This window comes from Bos mutus, chromosome 22 (genome assembly GCF_027580195.1).
Source record: "Bos mutus isolate GX-2022 chromosome 22, NWIPB_WYAK_1.1, whole genome shotgun sequence".
In the NCBI taxonomy this organism is placed as follows: domain Eukaryota; kingdom Metazoa; phylum Chordata; class Mammalia; order Artiodactyla; family Bovidae; genus Bos; species Bos mutus.
The window spans coordinates 63,750,508-63,770,518 of NC_091638.1; the positions used below are offsets into that span (position 1 = coordinate 63,750,508).

The window sequence follows — 20,011 nt, forward strand, 5'->3', positions numbered from 1 at the left end:
CAGCGGAGAAGGTCAAGGCTGCCAGCTGGGTGGGTGTTCGGGGCTGAGGTGGGGTGGGGGGGTGTGATTCCCCCTGAAGAACAGCGAGGGCTTTGGGAAGGTTTGGTGCAGAGCATGTGACCTCTTCTCTCAGCTTCTCTCAGGGGAGGATGGAAGGAAGCAGAGGCAGGTAGGGGGTCCCTGCAAGAATCTGGGACCAGGGGCAGCGGAAGAAGGTGGAGACGGAATGGGGGCAGGTTCCTGATGACAGGGTCGGGGTCATCACAGCAGATGTGACTCTCGCAGGAGCAGGTGCTCAGCCGAGAGAGAAAGGGTCCTTGAGGGTGACTGGTGGCAATGTTGTTTTAAATGTGCTGCCTGCATCTTTGCACCTTCTCAGGAAAGGAGCAAAAACAGACTCCTTTTCTTTTAAAAATAGAGATGTTATTCACATACTGTGCACGGACCATACCGTTTTCCCATTAAAAGCGTACAATTCAGTGAATTTTAGTTAATTCAGAGGTGAGGGTACCCACCACTATAGTCAATCTTAGAATATTTTTATCACCCCAAAAAGAAACCCCATACCCATTAGTGGGGATTCCCCTACCTCTCTCCCAGGGATTCCTCTCCCCCAGGGATCCCTGCCCCCTCCCCCAGGGATCCTCTGCCCTCTACCCCAGGGATTACCCTGTCCCCCTCCCCCAGGGGTTTCCTATCCCCTCCCCAGGGGTTCCCTGTCCCCCTCCCCCAGGGGATCCTCTGTGCCCTCCCCCAGGGATCCTCTGCCCCCTCCCCAGGGGTTTCCTGTCCCCTCCCCAGGGGTTCCCTGCCCCCTCCCCGAGGAGATCCTCTGCGCCCTCCCCCAGGGATTCTCCGCCCCCTCGCCCTGGGTTCCCCTGTCCCCCTCCCCAAGTCCCTGGCAACCACTGGTCTGCCTCTGTTTCTGGATTTGCCCGTCCTGAACCTTCTGTGTTGGTGACATCTGGCAATGTGTGGCCTGGGAGGGAGGCTTCTATTTATTTACTCCTGTTGTCTGCCTCTCCTGTTGGAGAGAAGCCCCTCCCCACAAGTCTTCCCCACCAGAACAACACTTATCCCACGGACGCCTTAAACATCTCCATTCACTGGCCTCACGGGTCCCCCACAGCCCGGGCAGCACAGAGATGAAAACACTCTTGTCTCAGAAAGTGCTTCCGTCTGTCACACTGCCGTTTTGTTTCCGGATTTTCCTTACCTACCTGCTTGTTTGCTGACTGCAAGGAAACGCGCTGAGGATTTTAGACTTAATTAGAAAGTTAGTTGTGTGTGACCCTGACTCGAGTACATGTTCTGCCCTAAAAAACGTCCTCAAAGAGGACTCAGTGGGCAGAAAGAGACAACCGTGATCACATCGTTCATTCGAGAACGGTGTTTCCAGTCGTGGAGTGCGGTCCAAGGCCGACTCCCATCCAGCCAGGGAAGCCCTCGAGACGGAGGAACGCCTCAGGTTCCAGATGGTTGTCTTTTTTTAATTTAGAGAAAATTGAGAATATAGGAAAAGACAAAGAATGATACATCCGTACCAGTTTTTATTATTTATTATGCAGAATTGACAGTGGTTAACGTCTCGTCATTTTTTAGTTATAGGGTTAGAATGTTTCAGATAAAGCCAGTGTCTCTCTCACCCTCCTGGCCATTCTGCTCAGGGGCAAATATTGTGACGAACCCCACTTGTCCCTTGTTCTTACGTGTGTGACAGTGGTCGCTATATGGTATGGTCTTCTTGAGAAAAAAAGAAATTATAGATAACCTGGCATCATGCTGGGCATGTCATTTGTAACTTATGTTTTCCACTAGATGTTATGTTTTTAAGGTTTGTCTTTTTTGTTTTTATCCACCCATTTATTCATCCATCCATCCCTCCATCTATCCATCTCTCCATACACCCGTCACTCCATCCATCCATCTGTCCATTTGTTCATCCATGCATCTATCCATTCATCCACCCAGCCATCCATCCGTCTGCCCCTCCATCCACCCAGCCAGTTAGCCAGCGATCCGTCTGTCTGTCCATCCATCCATCTGTCTGCCCTGCCTTGCAGAAATATATGGTTTTCATGTTTATCTCTACTTTGAGCTGCCCTGTGTTGTCCTTTGTGGCGTGCATTTGGATCTCTCGGCGGGGACAGAAGCATGGAATCTGGTTTTCTTTGTGGTTTCGTTAACTGCTTGCTAAGGCCAAGGAGAGCCCCACCCCCTGGTCCCCGACTCCCCCCGCCTCTAGTTTCTCTGTGACGTGGTGATAATCAACCTCACTGTCCTTCAGTGCAGTGGTTTACACTTCACGGTTAATCAGGAGATTGAGGCGTCATCGGTTGTTTAAACTGAAGGGGAAGGTTCAGGGGCTCTTGGGCTGTGACCGAGCTGGTTGTCATTCACGTCCCGGGGCAGCTCGCTAAAGGCCCGGAGGACCTTTATTTTCATACGTACCATTAAAATATCAAACACCTGTTTATCCAGCCCCAGCTTTGCGTGCTGTAAGGATTCTGCACTCGTCCTGTTAGATGTGAGGCTAACGCTTCGTCTGTGAGCACGATTGGTGCAGCTCTCGGGAGCTCTGCAGCCCGGATGGCAGATGTCTGGCTTGGTGTGCTTAAGCTGTGTGTTAATACCCACTTAAATCCCTTCGAGAAAATAATGCCTAGCTCTGGAATTATTGCATGTCCTGTCAGAAGCTTCGTAAATCCCACATCGTGGTGGGAATACTGTGGTTCAGAGGCCACCCTGGGGAAGAGCAGAGCTCTCCCCTGTGTCGTGTCCTGGGCTGATGAGAATGGTCCAGAACGGGCAGAAAGAGGGCGCGAAGCATCAGTATTTAATCTTCTGTGTCAAAGCCTAGGGGGAGGCCCTCGGATCTGTGGTTGGAGTTCTGTGGCTCCCAGTTCTGATGCTCCGCTCACACCCTCCCTTCTAGGCGGACGGACGGGAGCTCTCACTCTGCTTGGTGGGCACAGTGTCTGGCCCCGGGCGGTGGGCCATGCCTCCCCTGATTCCCTCTCTCCCCTGTAATCCACTCACGGCCCCCGGGTGAACCCTCCCAATTCGCAGCTCCATCCTGTGCTGTGGGGCCTAGTTGAAACGTCTCAGCCCTCAGGTCCGTGCATTCCAGCCCTGCCTCTGGCAGCTGTGTGATGCGGCGGGCAGACCTGAGGGTCCAGGGTGTTACCCTCTGGGCTTGGGGCTGCTGATACCTCCGCCAGGAGAACACTGGGAGAAGATGATGGATTTGACGCAGTTTCTTCGCTGGACTGGCGGGCACCTGGTGAGCACTTGGTGTCTGCGGTCAGCACGGCTTAATCCTCCTCCTTCTTCTCTTAGAGCTTCTCGGAGGACCTCTTAGCCGGCGTCAGATCCTCCACTTTGCTCTGTGCTTGCCGGAAATCACGGGGACCAACAATGAAAATGAACTCACCTCCAGGGAGGGCGGGAACCTCTGGCAGAGCCCAGGCCAGTGCCTCTCGGGTGCTGGGACCTTGATGGTGCAGAGGACCGCTAGCTGGCCCCTCAGAGGTCACCAGGTCTGCCCACTGCTTCATCACAGAGTCAGGGGCTGCTCTCAAACTCTTATTCTTTGAAAAATGTTATTCTGACTGGAAAACCCTAACCCGTGGCCACTTTGGCCTTTCTTAGTGTTTAAGCGTTCAGAGGCACCAGTGTGGCCCTGGCCGTCAGCTTCCTTGGACCAGGCTGCCCTTCTCGGTCAAGGTCACCCACGGTTTCCCCTTCTGTATACATCCCTTTGTGTGTGACCTGTGACAGCATTTGGCTATTCTCCACCACGAGTCCAGCCTGATGGATCTTTGTCCACAGCAAAAAGCATCATTTCGTTTGGGCAATTGCTTTTGGAAACCGTCCCAGTCACGGTTTGAGGGGGCAGAGGTTTGCAAGTGGCAGGTGAACAGCTCTTAGAGGCCAGGCTCCCCACGATGCACCTTTAAATGCCTCCTGGCAGGTTCTGTTTGTTGAGAATCTTTGAAATGCATCATGAAAGCATTGAGGATGTCACGAAACGTGCTTCGTTTGCAATGAAAGACGTGCTCAGAAGCAGGGATTTCTTTCAGAATGTCCTGCTTTCTTGCTGAAAGCACTGGGCTCTGGGTTTCCAGCTCCGTATCCTGAATGGGGTGATGCGGGGGCCCCCCACAGCACGATGACCCCCGAAGGCTTTGTCAGTTCCTCTCCCCCTCCTCCTCCTGGCTTTTTCCTGGAGAAAGTCAAGAATGAGCTGAATTTAAGTCTCACCTGAGGACTGTGAGCCAGCCGAGGAGGTGATCTGAACAGATACGTAATTCAGCCTGTGTTGTTGATGGTTCTTCCCTTGGCCTGCAGACAGCTCACTCTAACGATGTGTATTTCACGGAGTGTAATATTTACCGTTCTTTGAAGCTTTGTGTGTTTGAAGCTTCTTACTCCTATAACATCTTAGAAAACAGCCATTGCCATCGTCTCCGCTTCTCAGGGCCCAGGACAGGTTTGGAGCAGTTCACTCTCTTGCATAGAATTCTCTTGCCGTGTTTTTCCTTTTTTTTTTTTTCCAGTTGTGTCTGAGTACTTGTTATTTATTTCTAAAAAATTTAAAATTTTTTATTGGCGTACAGTTGCTTTACAAAGTTGTGTTAGTTTCTGCTGTACAGCAAAGTGAATCAACTATATTAAGCATATACATATATAACATACATATATCTCTTCCTTTTTGGATCTCCTTCCCATTTCCGTCATCACAGGGCATTGAGGAGAGCTTCCTGTGGTATACAGTAGGCGCTCATTACTTACTGTTTTATGCATAGTTGTGAATCGTATATATGTGTCAGTCCCAATCTCCCAATTCATTCCATCCACTTCCCCCGCCTCGGTGTCCGTACTTTTGCTCTCTACATCTGTGTCTGCATCTCTGCTTTGCAAATAAGATCGTCTATACTGTTTTTCTATGGGCTTCCCTGGTGGCTCAGTGGTGGAGAATCTGCCTGCCAGTGCAGGAGATGCCAGTTTGATCCCTGGGTTGGGAAGATTCCCTGGAGAAGGAAATGGTGACCCACACCAGTATTCTCGCCTGGAGAATCCCATGGACAAAGGAGCCTGGTGGGCTACAGTCCATAGAGTCTCAAAAGGGTCAGACATGACTTGGTGACTGAACAACAACAACATATCATTTTTCTAGATTCCACATCTGTGCGTTAATATGCAGTATTCTGCAGTATTCATTATCACCGTCATCACCACCATCATTACATCTTCACCACCATCACCACCATCATCCCCATTACATCTTCACCACGACCACCTCCACCATCACCACCATCAGCACCGCCATCAGCACCAATATTGTCATGATCATTATGCCCTACTAGATAGACTCGGAGCTCCTTAAGGAGTAGGAACCCTTATCTTTTTGGGGAGGAACACAGTTCAGCCCACAACTGCACATATTATCTGTTCTGTATGATCCTTACAACAGACCTCCAGGTTATGTAGTTGGGATGGTTTTCATCAGACTCAGGGCAACTGCTGAGCGGGTGAGTTTGCCCAGGATCATGAGGTTAGTGTGTGCAGCTGGGTTGTAAACCCAAGCCTTTCTGACCTCCGAGCTCCTGTTCCTTCTAGCAGTTTCTCAGTGGGGCCCTCCTGGCATTTTTGGAGTAGGACATCCTTTCGTTGTGCAACCAGCCCACACAGTGCACAGAGGCAGCCTCCCCAGCTCTGCCCACTGAGTGGCAGTGGGTACCAGTAATCTCTGGGATCACTTACAAACACCACACAGACCCCCTGGGGCCTGACTCCCAGCCTGTGCTCCGCTCAACACCCACCTGGTGGCAGGTTCCTTTCTGCCAGCCACAGGGAGGGACCCTCACGCCCTCTGGACGCTGGTGTCTAAGGGAACTGGGGTTGTCTGTGCAGTTGGAACTGGAGGCCAGCAAGGATTCTCCAAGCAGGAACAGTGCGGGGATGTGCAGCCCCACTTGGTCACAGCTGGGAGAGCTCAGATGGACTGGGAGTTCACAGACACTCTTCTTCCTCAGCCCGAGGTGGCGGGGGGTGGCTGGCAGTTCCCGAAGTGAGCAACTGGCCCCCGACCCGCCTTGCAGCCCTGAGACGAACTCTGAGCCTTACGCTCCAGCCTTTGCCATTGAAGAGGGACAGATGGCACGCTCATGCCCGTGGGGTCAGGTTTCCTAGCAGTGGGATTCCGGGCTGCCTGCTCTACCAACCTTATTGTTGAGAAGCGGGATCCTCTTACCCTCCGGGGAGGTGTGGCCCGGGAGGAGGGTCAGGGAGGGAGAAGGGCCTTGGGGCCTCCTCGGGTGTGCGGGCGCCCCTGCGGAGACCTGGTTCCAGGCTCACGCGCTCATCCTGTCCGAATGCTTTTACAGCGACTAAGCAAAGTTTTGAGCCCCTGCCGACGGCGGTGCAGTAGAACACAGCTTTAATTCAGTAAAAACGAGGTCGCAGTCAGAAGTGGATTCGGCCTAGAGCTTGTTTTCCTGGCTCATGGGCGGGTCTCCTAGACGGGACCTGGGAGTGTGACCAAGTCGCGTGTTCGTGTTCCTAGAGGCGCTGTTCTGTTCTTGAGAAGTGTTGTTCACGGTCTGCGGGAACCGTCTGTACCATTTAACCTTTTCAAAAATTAACTTTCATGGCACTGGATACGATTTCTAAGTCAAACCGTTTTTCATAATCGCCTTCCTTTATGGTTTGGGAGGGGCGCTCTCAAGGTTTTTACAGCCCTGACGTTCAGAGTTGGGTGGGTGGGGCACAGATGCCCGTGCCCCAGGCTCGCCCATCAGTGAGGTGAGGAAAGGAGGCTGTCTGTGAGGTGTCCACGGAGAGCCTTCAGGTAGAAATGCAGCTGCGCTGCGGTTCTCGAGCCGTGGTCCCCAGTGTTTTCTGGGCCGGCCTCAGTAACATCACCTTGAAACTTGCGAGACACGCAGCTTTGTGGTTGGACCCAGACCCGCTGCATCAGACACTCTTCCGGGAGGAGGCAGGGTCATCCTTGTGTGTTTTAATAAGCAGGCAAGTTTGATAAGCTCTGTACAGGTGGGAGAACTGCCCAAGGCAGTCTGTGATGGTAAGTGATGACCAGAAAATGCAGCTGGTCCCGGAGATTGGAGCCAACAGTGAGATCCGGGGCCCCGGAATCAGTGATTCCATCTGCGCTTTTCCCCTTTTATATTTGCCAAGGAGACCAGAGGGTCATGGTTTTCACCATAAAGCCAGAGAGTCCAGAGCTCAGAGGAGGCCTCAGGATGGAATGGAGACCCCTTGGGCATCTCTGGCCACCTGCTCCAGGGGGCTTCCTGCTAACCAGGGGTCTTGTCCTCCCCTGCAGAAGTGCATTCGATTCAACCCGGATGCGACAGTGTGGGTTGCAAAGCAGCGGATTCTGTGCTCGCTGAACCAGAGCCTGAAGGACGTCCTGAACTACGGGCTGTTCCAGCCGGCCAGCAACGGGCGCGACGGCAAGTTCCTGGATGAGGAGCGGCTGCTGCGCGAGTACCCGCAGCCCGTGGGCAAGGGCATCCCGTCCCTGGAGGTACTGCTCGCCCGCCCAGAGCCGGCACGATGGGGAGCAGGGGGCGCCTTCCCAGACTCTGGGTTTATCTCCTATGCGGAAATCACTCTTAAATCAATAGTTTGCATTGGTGAGCTCGCAGGTGGTTCTGTCCTGGTCTGTGGACCAGGTGGCACCGTGGTAAAGAATCCGCCTGCCAACGCAGGAGACGTAAGAGACGTGGGTTTGATCCCTGGGTGGGGAAGATCCCCTGGACGAGGGCATGGCAACCCACTCCAGGATTCTTGCCTGGAGAATCACATGGACAGAGAAGCCTGGCGGGCTACAGTCCATACGGTTGCAAAGAGTCGGACACGACTGAAGCGACTTGGCAGGCACACGTGCAATGCGTAGCCACTTGTTTTCTCGCTGTGGATCGGACGAACCTGCTGGAGGGACGTCCTGCTGCAGGGATGTCTTGCTGTGAGTGAACCCTGGGTCTGACTCAAGCTCATGTCCCCGGGACCTTTGAGTTTGGGGGTGCAGAGTGGGGTTTGCCCCTGCCCCACTGAGTCTCTCCCTGGCATGGGGTGGCCGGTGGCCATCCAGCTGTTGTCAGAAGCATGAGTCTCGGGAATGACCAGTGGGCTGTTTGAGCCGCTGTGGCCGGTCAGGTGCTCCTGGGTGGGTGGGCTGCCTCGTGACATTCAGGGGGTATCCACTGGCAGCCTCACATCCACAGAAGGCGTGTCCCCAGACCCTACCCTTGGGGAGCCCAGGTTTACATACGGAATTCCCACATCGTGTATTTTTAAAAATTATTTAATTTGAAACATTTTTAAAAATTATTTAATTAAAAATTTTTTTAATTATGAAAGAATGGTAACACATTTACAGGAGACTTGGAAAGTACAGAACAAAGTTACATACAGTTCCACAATGTATTACAATTATTTTTTGAGTAGATAAATTAAGATTTTTTAGTTGGAGTTTTAGTATCAAGCTCTCAAAAATTAACAGAATGAATAGACAGCAAAGTAGAAGGATACAGTAAACCTGAAAAGCACCACAACCAGTTCAACATAATTAAGATTTGTCCGATTTTCACACAACAGCGGGATACAGATTCTATTAGAGTTTTTTTAAATTGAGTTTTATTGAAGTATTGTTGATTTACAGTGCTGTGTTAATCTCCAGTGTACAGCAAAGCGAATCGGTTATCCGTTTACATGTGCCCACTCTGCTACAGTCTTTTCCCACATAGGCCACCGCAGAGCGCCGAGTAGCCTCCCCCTCCTGCGCGGTAGGTCCTTGTTAGTCACCTGCTCTCTGTTCAGAGGTGTGGACACATCAGCCTCCAGTGGACCCCCCCCCCGACGTGACGTATTAACACAGAGACACAAGTGGGAGGAAACGTGGACGCTTCTACAGGTGCCCCACACGTCACCTCATTATCGAGTGATGGTATTTATTTCAGCCTGATCAACTGTGAGAGCCCGGGAGTGGCATCGTGGGTGGCATCTGGGCCCCCATAGGGGGTTACTCTGAAGTCAGAGACGCCATGGACCGAGGCTGCAGCCAACTTGCACGTTCCCAGGCCTGATGGGGACGTCAAAGCTGAGGTTCTGCGATCCCCAGTGTGCCCTGGGCCAGGGAGGAGGTTTCGCGGAGGAAAAGCTGACAGGCCTCTCAGGAGTCACGTGGGCCCCTGTCCCTGCCTCGGTTTGCTCATCTGTGAAGTGGGGCTCCTTGACCAGCCCCTTGTTGGGGGCCTGCCTGCTCAGTCCCAGCCCTCTCTCGACGCAGGACAGTCAGGGTTCTGGTCTGATGGAGCTTGCCCTCTGTGGGAGGGGACAGGCCAGGAGCAGCAAACACGCAGCTCCTTTAGGGGCTGACAGTCCGTAAAGACAGTAAAACAGGCGGGCACAGGAAGTCCAGAGCCTGCTCTCGATCGGAAAGCATCCTGGAGAAGGCTGGCCCATCCCACCCCCCGGCCCTGAACAAGAGGAGGCCCAGGAGAGCCTGGTGGAACCGGGCAGGGCTGTGTCCTGGCTTTCAGAACAGCTGGCACACGTGTCCTTCTGACGTCCCGCCCGGGGACCATGGGGAGCCGGGGCTGTGACCTCAGACAGGCTGGGTCCCGTCCTGGCCGCCGAGGGACCCTCTCTGAGCCACAGGTTCCAGCTGTGAAGGCAGGGGAATGTTCGTGCCGCCGTCTCCGCGGCCGTGAGGCTCGAGTGGGCTGTTCCACAGGGCAGTGCTCTGAGCACACGGCCCGGTGACAGGCGAGCCCGAGCGGTGGTGCTGCAGGTGCGGCTGCCATCCGCTCCCGTTGCCATGGAAGCATCACTCACACGTGCCTTCATTCATCTTGGATCACCGTCCTGCCGGGCGATCCGCTGTGCGGGGCGGACACCTCAAGGGCAGCGTGGATCTGAGCCTTGGATCACTGCAGTTAGGCATGATTGGCTACCTATGACGCATGGAGAGAAGGGCGAGAAAAGGACTTTTGTTTCTGAGCCTGGGTCCCTCTGTAACCACACGTTGCAAACGATTATGACTCTGGGAACGGACATTCTCCTGTCAGTGCTCACCCTCCTGCCGAGAGGTATTATCGACCTGAGCGTGTTTTTTTAATAACTGGAAGAAGCGCCCACTGACTTGAAGTCCACAGATCCATCAAGTTAGCAAGCTGTTACATTCTCTCCTGTCACTCCCACGGGCTTCTCAGGTGGCCCAGTGGTAAAGAATCTGCCTCCTAATGCAGGAGACATGAGTTTGATCTCTAGGTCGGGAAGATTGTCTGGAGGAGGAAATGGCCACCCTGTCCAGTATTCTTCCCAGGGAAAATCCCATGGACAGAGGAGCCTGGCGGGCTACAGTCTGTGGGGTCGCGAAGAGTCAGGCACGACTGAGTGACTGAGCAGAGGCTCTCTCGCACGCAGCCGTGTCCCCAGGGCCATGGATGAAGGTGGGTGGAGAAGACAGGCCGTCTCATCTTGGATGAGGATAAGCAATAGGGAGCCTTCACGGCTGTCCTCAGAATGTCGTGTCCCAGTTAACCCTAGAACCAGAGGGGCAGAATCCTAAACGGCCTGCGTCTCCTCCCACGAGGTCAGCTCGAGGATGGACGCTGACTGTTCTCGGCAGCACACTGATCCAGGAACTGGGAGCTGCCTGCGTTTCACAGGATTTTCTGATTGCACTGGTTTATTTTGGCACCTAGAAAAAAAAAAAAAAGAGCAGGTTTCAGTCTGTGGCACCGAGGAATGTGGTTAGCTATGGGATTGCTCTTCTGTTTGGAGTCGGGGGGAGGCCACCAGGGGGTCACTCTGGAAACGTGAATGGAATCAGACGTTCAGAGTTAGGTTTTGAGCCTGCTTTGAGCCCTCATGGCATGTCCGTGGTTATTTAAACTCCTCTGAGTGACGGAGGGAATCAAACGAAGTGGGGGCGGGAAGGGTAAGACCGTTTGCCCAGCGCTGGTCCTGGGCCAGGAAGCTCACGTTCCTTCCCCAGCAGCCCTGGGAGCTTTGTGTGTGACCCCCGTGTGACTGACAAAGAAGCAGAGGCTCCGGTGAGGCGCGTGCTCAGCCCCGTGACCCAGCTGCTAGTGCAACGGGACAGGACTGCGTGGCCCAGGCCCCCCATCCTCTGCCCGCCTTTTGTCTGTGGAAAAACTTTACCCAAAGAATAAATTTAATCAGAGAAGTGAAAACATGCAGACACAAAGGGAAACACTCAAAGCAGACCAGATAATAAAGGTTGGTCTCTTAAGTGAAGTCAAGGACCTTTAGTTCTTCCTCAAGGACCATAGTGGAGAGGGCGATGGCACCCCACTCCAGTCCTCTTGCCTAGAAAATCCCACGGACGGAGGAGCCTGGTGGGCTGCGGTCCGTGGGGTTGCTAAGAGTCGGACAGGACTGGGCGACTTCACTTTCACTTTTCACTTTCATGCACTGGAGAAGGAAGTGGCAACCCACTCCAGTGTTCTTGCCTGGAGAATCCCAGGGACCGGGGAGCCTGGTGGGCTGCCGTCTATGGGGTTGCACAGAGTCGGACACGACTGAAGCTACTTAGCAGCAGCAGCAGCAAGGACCATAGATACTATTCTGAGCCAGGTCCTGGGAGCTGTCTTTTAGGGACAGAAACGCCTACTGGGTGGAAGAAGTTAACTACACGACGGCCAGACTGTAGTCGTGACATGCGTCCTTGCACGTGTGTGTGCTAAGACTTCAGTTGTGTCTGACTTTGTGACCCTTGTCTATAGCCCGCCAGGCTCCTCTGTCCGTGGAATTCTCCAGGCAAGAGTACTGGAGTGGGTTGCTGCACCCTCCTTCCCGACCCAGGGATCGAACCCACGTCTCTTACATCACCTGCTCTGGCAGGTGGTTTCTGGTCACTAGTGCTGGGATCAGTGATCCAGAACTGATCACTGGAAGCCCAGCCGTGACATAAGCTGCCACAATTCCGGGAACTGGCCTCAAAGAAAGGGGAACTGGAACTAAAGACTAGCTGTACCGAAAACAACCATATGGTGCTGGTCCGACCACCGATGACCAATTTCAAGATGCCTGTCAGAGCTGACTGTGCCTGCAGCCCCCTCCCTCCGTTGGTGAAAGCTCTTGCCCACCGACTGTTCGGGAGGGGAGTCCGCCTTTAAAGAGGCACCTGGCCCCCACCCCCGGTTGCCAGCATCCAAAATCAGACAAACTCCCCTTTCCACCAACCTGGCCTCTTGATTGGCTTTGAATGGCGAGCAGCTGGACCCCACTTTTGGTTACCCTGGGACAGTGGTGGGGCTGGAATTGGAGCCATGTTTCGACCTAGAAACCTAGTGATGCCCAAGCTGCCAGCATCTTCCCAAACCCACCCTAGGGCGACCGGGGCACCTGGGAGGAGAGGGGCGTCAGGCGGGGTTGCTGGGGATTCAGAACTGCGTGTGCAGCCTCACTGTACCCTCCTGGGCACATCATTGCACCTGCCCAGCGTGTGCCCTCTGTTCCCGTCTCCTCCAGGTTAGCGGAGGCACTGACGTGTGAGGGAGCGAGGCTGAGCTCAGGCCCCAGGCAGAGGCTGCACGCAGGCAGCTTCACCAGGCTGGGGCTTCTGTTGCTGTTCAGTCGCTCGGTTGTGTCCGACTCTCTGTGACCCCATGCACTGCAGCGCGCCAGGCTTCCCTGTCCTTCAGCATCTCCCAGAGCTTGCTCACACTCATGTCTGTTGAGTTGGTGATGCCACCAACCGTCTCATCCTCTGGTCTTTTCCAATGAGCTGGCTCTTCCATCAGGTGGCCAAAGGACTGGAGCTTCAGCTTCAGCCCTTCCAGTGAATATGCAGGATTGATTCCTTTAGGATGGACTGGTTGGATCTCCTTGCTGTCCAAGGGACTCGCAAGAGTCTTCTCCAGCGCCACAATTTGAAGGCATCAATTCTTCAGCCTTCTAATGTGTGTTTAATAAAGGTGGCCGATGCTGGGGACGTGGCTGATGTGAGAAGTAGGTCCCGATTTGGTGCCTCGCTGGCAGCAGGGAGACTGGTTCACTGGCAGAGGAGGCAGAGGCGAGCAGGGAACGCCAAGCTCCCGGGCGCTCGTCCCTCCGGTTGCCCGAGTTTGTCTTAGTGGCTCCCAGCAGCGTCTCTGCAGAAGGCACTTGTGCGCTGTCACAGTCTCTGTGGTTCGAATACAAACGGTTTATTTAACGCCGCAGGGTTTGCTCGGGAGCCCCTGCCATGGGTGAGATAGCCATGGAAGAGGCCGGCTATTGCTCTCTGTGGCCAGCTGTGTGAAATACTTACCTGGTTTTCTTTCCTTTTTTTCCCCCCTGTTTCTTTGTCTGTGTCAGTTTCGCTACAAGAAGCGGGTGTATAGACAGACCAACCTGGACGAGAAGCAGCTGGCCAAGCTGCACACGAAGGTAAGCGAGGAGTGTTCGTGTCAGCTCGTGCTGTCGTTCCTGTGGCGTCGTCTTCAGAGATCAGGGCGGTTCTCGGACAGTGGTTCTTCCTCCCGGCAGATGCTGGGGCTGAAGAGGCCCCTGCAGCCGCCAGAGCCCCGTTAAACAGCACCGACGTCTCCTCCTGTGTGAGGGAGGCTCGGTAGGTACCTGTGCAAAAGGGAAGTAACGTCACTGAGAGAGAGGAGACTGGGACCCTGCTTTCTACTCACCTCCCCCAGTGTTTCTGGAAGGAGGGGTGGCCATTCCCTCTGAGCTGTTGCTGCCGAGACAGGGGACAGCACTGCAGTAGGTATCTGCTGCTGCTGCCCTTGTAGTTAAAGTGCTGTTTACATAAGCTGCTCGGAGGCCAGACCTCTGCGTGAGGGCAGCAGGGGAGAGGGAGAGGGTTAGCAAAGCTCCGTGGGCTGCTGTGCAGACACGGCTGTGCCCTGCCAGGGACGCTGTGCCTGTCCAGGGTGCGCTGGAGCTGGAGCGTGTGGCGGGCACCTCGCCCAGCACAGTGGACGCGGTGTGATGCCCAGGGATGCCCTCCCCGCCCTGCCCCACCCCTCCCCAGAGAGCCCGGAGCATCTCCTGCAGTGCTCAGGGAAGGCCAGCGTCCGGTCGCTGCCTGACGGCTTCTCCGAGCCAGCCCTGACCTGCCCAGGTGAGCTCACCCGGAGCCACAAGCACACAGGGGGCCTCCCCGCCCCACAGGGTCCCACTTGTTTGTGCTTCGTCCCCCATTCGTATCAGGAAGGTCGTGAGGATTTTCATCATGTTCAGTGGGTTGTCGCCTGCCGGTTGTGCTATTTTTGTGCTCGAGTTGTCCAGACGTGGCTGGTGGCCCTTCCGCTTGGCTCTCCACCCCCTCGGCACGTCCGCTCTGTGCTTCAGCTGGCGGTTTTCAGGCACAGGACAGTCAGGCTGCTCTTGGATTTTCTCAGCCCAGCCCTGGGATCCGCCCGCACAGGCGTGTTTAGACTCCAAGTGTGGGCACTTCTGGTTTTTAATGACCCTCCAGTGTGTAGATGAAAGTGATGAAAGTGTGTTTGTGCCTTTAAAATAATGTCGATTAGTGAATAGCAGGGAAGGTGTTCAGTGTGACCAAGTGTGCCCTCTGCCTTTGGATACTTGTGAATTTTTATTCCCACATTGTACAGAAAGCATCCAGGTGGAGATCCAGCCTGTGTCCCTGGGCTGAAGGGTCCAGGGGCTTCGGAGTGTTTGGGGAGGAAGGGTGTAGAGTAGAGGCGGAGGACTGGCCAGCCAGAGCCTTAGGGTCATCCGACAGAGCTATCTCGGATTCCGTGATTACAGTCAAACATCCAGGCTGTCTGCAAGACCGACGGGTGATCGTTATTTCCCTGCGGGTGTGGCTGGGCGGCCCCGTCAGGGCTGAGCCCCAGGTCGTTCTGGTCTTTTGAGGCGTGACTGTCTCCTTCACCTTGACTTGCCTGGACTAAGCTGAGTGAGCTCTGCCCTTTGGTCCCGCACTGAGCCTGCCGCTTTAGAGATTAAGACGCACATATGCCCATCCCTGGGCCTCGCTCACCAGGAATGAAGTCGGAGACCTGGGGTGCGCCCTGGGAAGTGTTGTTTTCAAAGTGGTCCAGGATGCTCAGCCTTCTGAAAGTGAAGAAACGTCCTGTGACTTTGGGCAAGGACAGGAATTGGTGGGGGGCTTTCTAGAACATTCATCCAGGGTGGGCTGATGGCATTTTCCACGTACTGGGCTCTGAGTTTGGCCCTGGGGTTCCAGACACAGAATGACGCTACCCGGTGGGCCTGGGGTCTGCAGTGGGGCCCTATTGAGGGGTAGCTCCCCTTCTTGTAGAGGAGGCCACTCTGCGCCCACAAGGAGCCTTCCTGTGGTCTGTAGAGACGTTTCTCCCTAAAGCCACTTTTACTTTTCTCTCCAGACCAATTTGAAAAAATGCATGGATCACATCCAGCATCGGTCAGTGGAGAAGATCGTCAAAATGCTGGACCGAGGCCTGGATCCGAATTTCCACGACCTGGAGACCGGAGGTAGGGCTGGCTGGAAAGACTTGGGGAAGGCCCCCTGAAGCATGGGCTCGGGGAGAAGAGGCGATGCTGTCGTTCAGCATCAGCCTTCACAGGCAGCGTCAGCCTGCATTGGGTCTTAAACATGCTTTCTCCCCGTCCGAGTGCCTGTGTTGTACCCGGAGTTGCCAGCACTTGGCCAGCACCTGGCAGGTGGAAGGTGCTCAGTGCGGACCTGAGTTGAATGAGTGAATGAACGGATAACACAGAGCTGCTGTCTCCTGCCCTGGAAGACAGGCGTGCACTCACAGGTGTCTAGCTCCCCCCGCTGGAAACCAAGCCTCTGTGCGCGGGGCCTCGGATCACGTGTGGGATAGACCCGTGCAGGCCGCCGTCCTCCGGCCTGCTGACCTTGGGGCTGGGCGAGCCTTTCTATTTTTTACCAGTCCCAAATGGGCACTTTTATTTAATCTTCTCTTTTCTCTTTTGGTTTCTGGCTTTATGGCTAAGCAATTTTCAGTGTGTGGTATAACGATTTGGTTTGTGAATGCAATGGGGAATGATCACCACAGCGTCTAGTTAATATCCAGCCCCACCCATAGTTCTGCTTGTTTTTTCTTACGATGAGAACTTTTAGGAGCTAGTCATTGGCGTTCAGTTGCTAAGTCACGTCCAGCTCTTTTGCGACCTCATGGACTGTAGCCCTCCAGGCTCCTCTGTCCATGGAATTCTCCAGGCAGAATACTGGAGTGGGTTGCCATTTCCTTCTCCAGGGGATCTTCCCGACCCAGGGATCGAGCCTGCTTCTGCTTTGTTGGCAGGCAGATTCTTTACCACTGAGCCACCAGGGGGAGCCCATCTGCTTTCTTAGCCACTTTTAAATATACACAGAGTATGTTTTTTTCCTGAGCCATACAATGCCATGTGGCATGTGGGATCTTAGTCCCCCAGCCAGGGCTTCAGTCTGTGTCCTCTGCATGGGGAATGCAGAGTCCTGACCACTGGACTCTCAGGGGCCTGCTGACAACGCAGCATGGTTAACTCTTGTCCCCACGCTGCCCACAGCATCCGTGGCATGCACTTACCTTACAGCTGGAGGTCTGGGCCCTCTGCTGCCCTCTGCCTGTCCTGCCCGCCCCCGCCTCCTGCCCGGGGCCGCCGCCAGCCTGCTCTGTATTTCTGTGAGCTCTGTTGTTTTGGGCTCCACGTGTCAGTGAGGTCGCTCAGTGTCTGTCTCTGTCCGCCTGACCTCTTTCACCACAGTGTCGCACCCTCACGGTCCATCTACATCCTTGCAAACAGTGGGACTTCCTCTTTTTCATGGCTGAATAATATTCCACCACGGGGCCAGGCAGTTCTTTATGCTGGGGGCTGCCCTGTGCATCGTGGGATGTTTATGGCTTCCTTGGCTTTCACCCACGAATGCCAGGAAAGCCCTGACCAGCTGTGGCCACCAAAGATGTCTCCAGACGTTACGCAGTGTCCCCTGGGGGGAGGCAGTGTCACCCCAGGGAGAGCCCTGTGCCCACGGGACACGTGAACTCAACCAGCGGAAGTGAGGCTGTTGTGAAAGCCGAGAGCAGCTCAGGTGAGGGTCTTTATGGCAACTTAGGGCTCCCGCCCTCCCCCCGGCAGGTGGGTGATGCTGAGCAGAGAGTGTTCATCTTGGACTCAGCGAGCAGGGCCTCCCTCCTCTCTCCTCCTGGGATGGGGCAGCCCGCCCACCCCATGTCAACATCGCATACACACGTGGCCCTCACAGTTCCTGAACCCACGGCAGGTGTGTTTGTCAGCTGAGGAAGGGAGCTTTCTCATCACTGTGGGGGCTCCTCTGACCCCTGATGCTGGGCAAGACCCACCCCTGTGCTCCTCCGGCCGTGGCGGTCCCCGTCCACGCACAGGTGGCCGTGCTGTGACCACTGTCAACTCCTGTCCCCTAAATCTAGTTGTGCAGTGTGAGTGCAGGGCTGCTGGCTCATCAGTGCCACACCGTCAGTGCCCGAGATGCCAGGGGACAGGACAGCGTGAGTGGGTACTTGGAGGGGTCAGGAGATCGCAGGCCTAGACAGGGGTGAGTGCAGAGGCCTGGCTGAAGGTGAGCAGGTTACCAGCCCAGCGGACGTGGTGAGACAGGGAATCCGGGGGTCTGTGTGCTGGGGCGGGGGGCAACACGAACAAGCCGGGCTCCCGGCCGTCCTGATGGATGATGTGGGCATGAAGATGAGGGGGGCTTCTGTGGGTGGGGACCCCGGAGGAGGAAGCCGTGCCATGCCTGCAGGGGGCTGACCTTCCAAGGGCAGGGTTGGTGAGGTGAGGCCCCGGGGCTGGGAGACGGGTGTGTCCCAGGCGGCAGGTGGGGAAGTGGTCTCTGTGAAGAGTCTAGATGGGGAGCAGGGGGAGGCAGGGCTGGGCATTCCGTCCGCAGGGGCAGCAGGGGTGGGCACCAGGGGCTCTGACTCCCTGGGTCTGAGCACCAGGCTGAGGTTGGGGGGCAAGCAGCGAGCACATGCTGGTTCTGGCCCCATGGTGAGCAGGCTGCTCCTCTGGGCCTGGCCATCTAGGCTGGCGCCCAGCTCGTGGCAGGGTGGTGGGGTTCGGCTCATCACGGTGACGTGGTTCCCCGCACTGAGGCTTGGACCACAGACGGGTCCGTGGGTTCTTGAGCGTGAACCTGAGCCTCCGGGGACAGTCGCAGACCTGAGCCAGGCCTGGGGTCTGTGGTCCCTGACCTGGCTTCTCTCCTTGGGTGGCCTTTGGCCCCTCTTGACCTGGCTGCATCCACGGCTGTTTCCTGATGGTTCTCTGGGCCGAGCACCGCCCCTCCCACTGGCTCCTTCCCACCGTGAACCAAGCCCTCCAGCGTCTCAGGATTCCAAGAGTTTGAAGTGACTGTTATTCCAGAGCTGACCCTAACGGAGCTTCTAACAACGTGTCAGCCTAGACCCCAGATTGCTTCCAAACCGGGGTCAGTGGGCATGCTCTTGGCCTCCCGCTGGAGTTTAAAATGCTGCCCTTGGATTTCTCTGGTGACCCAACAGTTAAGAATCTGCCTGCTGATGCAGGGGACACAGGTTCGATCCCTGGTCTGGGAAGACCCCACATGCTGCGGAGCAGCTAAGCCCGTGTGCCACAGCTACTGAAGCTTTTATGCCCTAGAGCCTGTGCTCTGTGAAGAGAGAGGCCACTGCCTTGAGAAGCCCACACTCCAGAGCTGGAGAAAGCCCACGCCCAGCAACGGAGACCCAGCCAGAGATAAATAAAGGTTAAAAAAAGCAACCAAACCAAAAAAAAATGTTGTCCTTGTGATGATGGATGGAGTCATCGAGAGAGCAGATGGATTGGAGCCTCGGGGACCCAGGAAGGAGGAAAACAGAGGAGGATATTCCCTACTCTCCCCCGAAATTGAAAAAGGCTCGATCCGCCAGCAGCAACCATGGAGAAGTTGGCACTGGGTCAAATAAACGCTGGGGTTTCCTGAACCAGCCCCGTAATGACGGCCTCTGGACTCACTGAGCCGGAAGAGCCGACTCTGAGAAACCCGTTTTCCCCTCAAATCCATGTGAACTAGCGCCTGGCAGAGCACAGACTTAAGAGCAGGGGCTCCAGCAAAGGCTGAGACCCCCCCGCCTGCAGGTGGGGAGCAGGGGCAGGACCCCATCTCCTGGGCAGACGGTCCTGTTCCAGGACGTTCCAGGGTCTCACCCAGTAATTAACAGTAATCAGAGGATTTGGGGTGGGTGGTTTCTGGGGGGAGTCTGGGTAGATAAATTATAACTTTTTATTTATTTTCACTTTCAACGTTTAAAGCAGAATTATTGAACAGCTCTCACGTGGAGGCTGCCAAAGGGTACCTTTCTACATCAGTTTTACTTCTGGTAGCTACTAGTCTCTGTACAGCAGAACTTCCCATCCCCCTGAAAGTGAGAGTGTCAGTTGCTCAGTCGTGTCCCACTCTCTGCGGGCCCCCATGGACTGTAGCCCGCCAGGCTCCTCTGTCTGTGGGATTTGCCAGGCAAGAATACTGGAGTGGGTTGCCATTCCCTTCTCCAAGACATCTTCTCAACCCAGGGATCGAACCTGGGTCTCCTACATTGCAGGCAGATTCTTTACTGTCCAAGTCACCTTAGACTTTATTTTTTAGAGTAGTTTTAGGTTTACAGAATACTGAACGGAAGGAACAGGGGTTCCGTATAACCGCCCACCTCCCAGGCCCCTGCACAGTTTAGCGCCTGACATCAGCGTGGCCAGCAACACCCTGCTGAGCCAATGCTGATGCACTGGTGTTGACTCAACATCCGCTTTCACATCAGGCTTCCCTCGCTGTTGTACATTCCGTGGGTGTAGGCAAGCGTTAAGGACACATATTCACCATCAAGCAGAGTGTAGCTTTACTGCCCGAAAAACCCTCTGTGCTCTGCCTGTCCCTCCTTCCCTCTAACCCCTGGCAACCACAGTTCTTCTTACTGAATCCATAGTTTGGCTTTTTCCAGAATGTCATGTAGTTGGAGTCACAGAGTGTGTGGCCTTTTCAGATTGGCTTGTTTCACTTAGTCAT

General features: G+C 55.0%; 1 protein-coding gene across 1 annotated transcript in view; it reads left to right on the plus strand.

The window, feature by feature from the left end:
• SHANK2 (SH3 and multiple ankyrin repeat domains 2) overlaps positions 1–20,011 on the plus strand; it is a 563,804-nt gene that overhangs the window by 102,792 nt on the left and 441,001 nt on the right. The window contains 3 exon segments of the mRNA XM_070359054.1: positions 7,349–7,552; positions 13,357–13,428; positions 15,372–15,480. Of these exon segments, the coding sequence (XP_070215155.1) occupies positions 7,349–7,552; positions 13,357–13,428; positions 15,372–15,480 (385 nt within the window).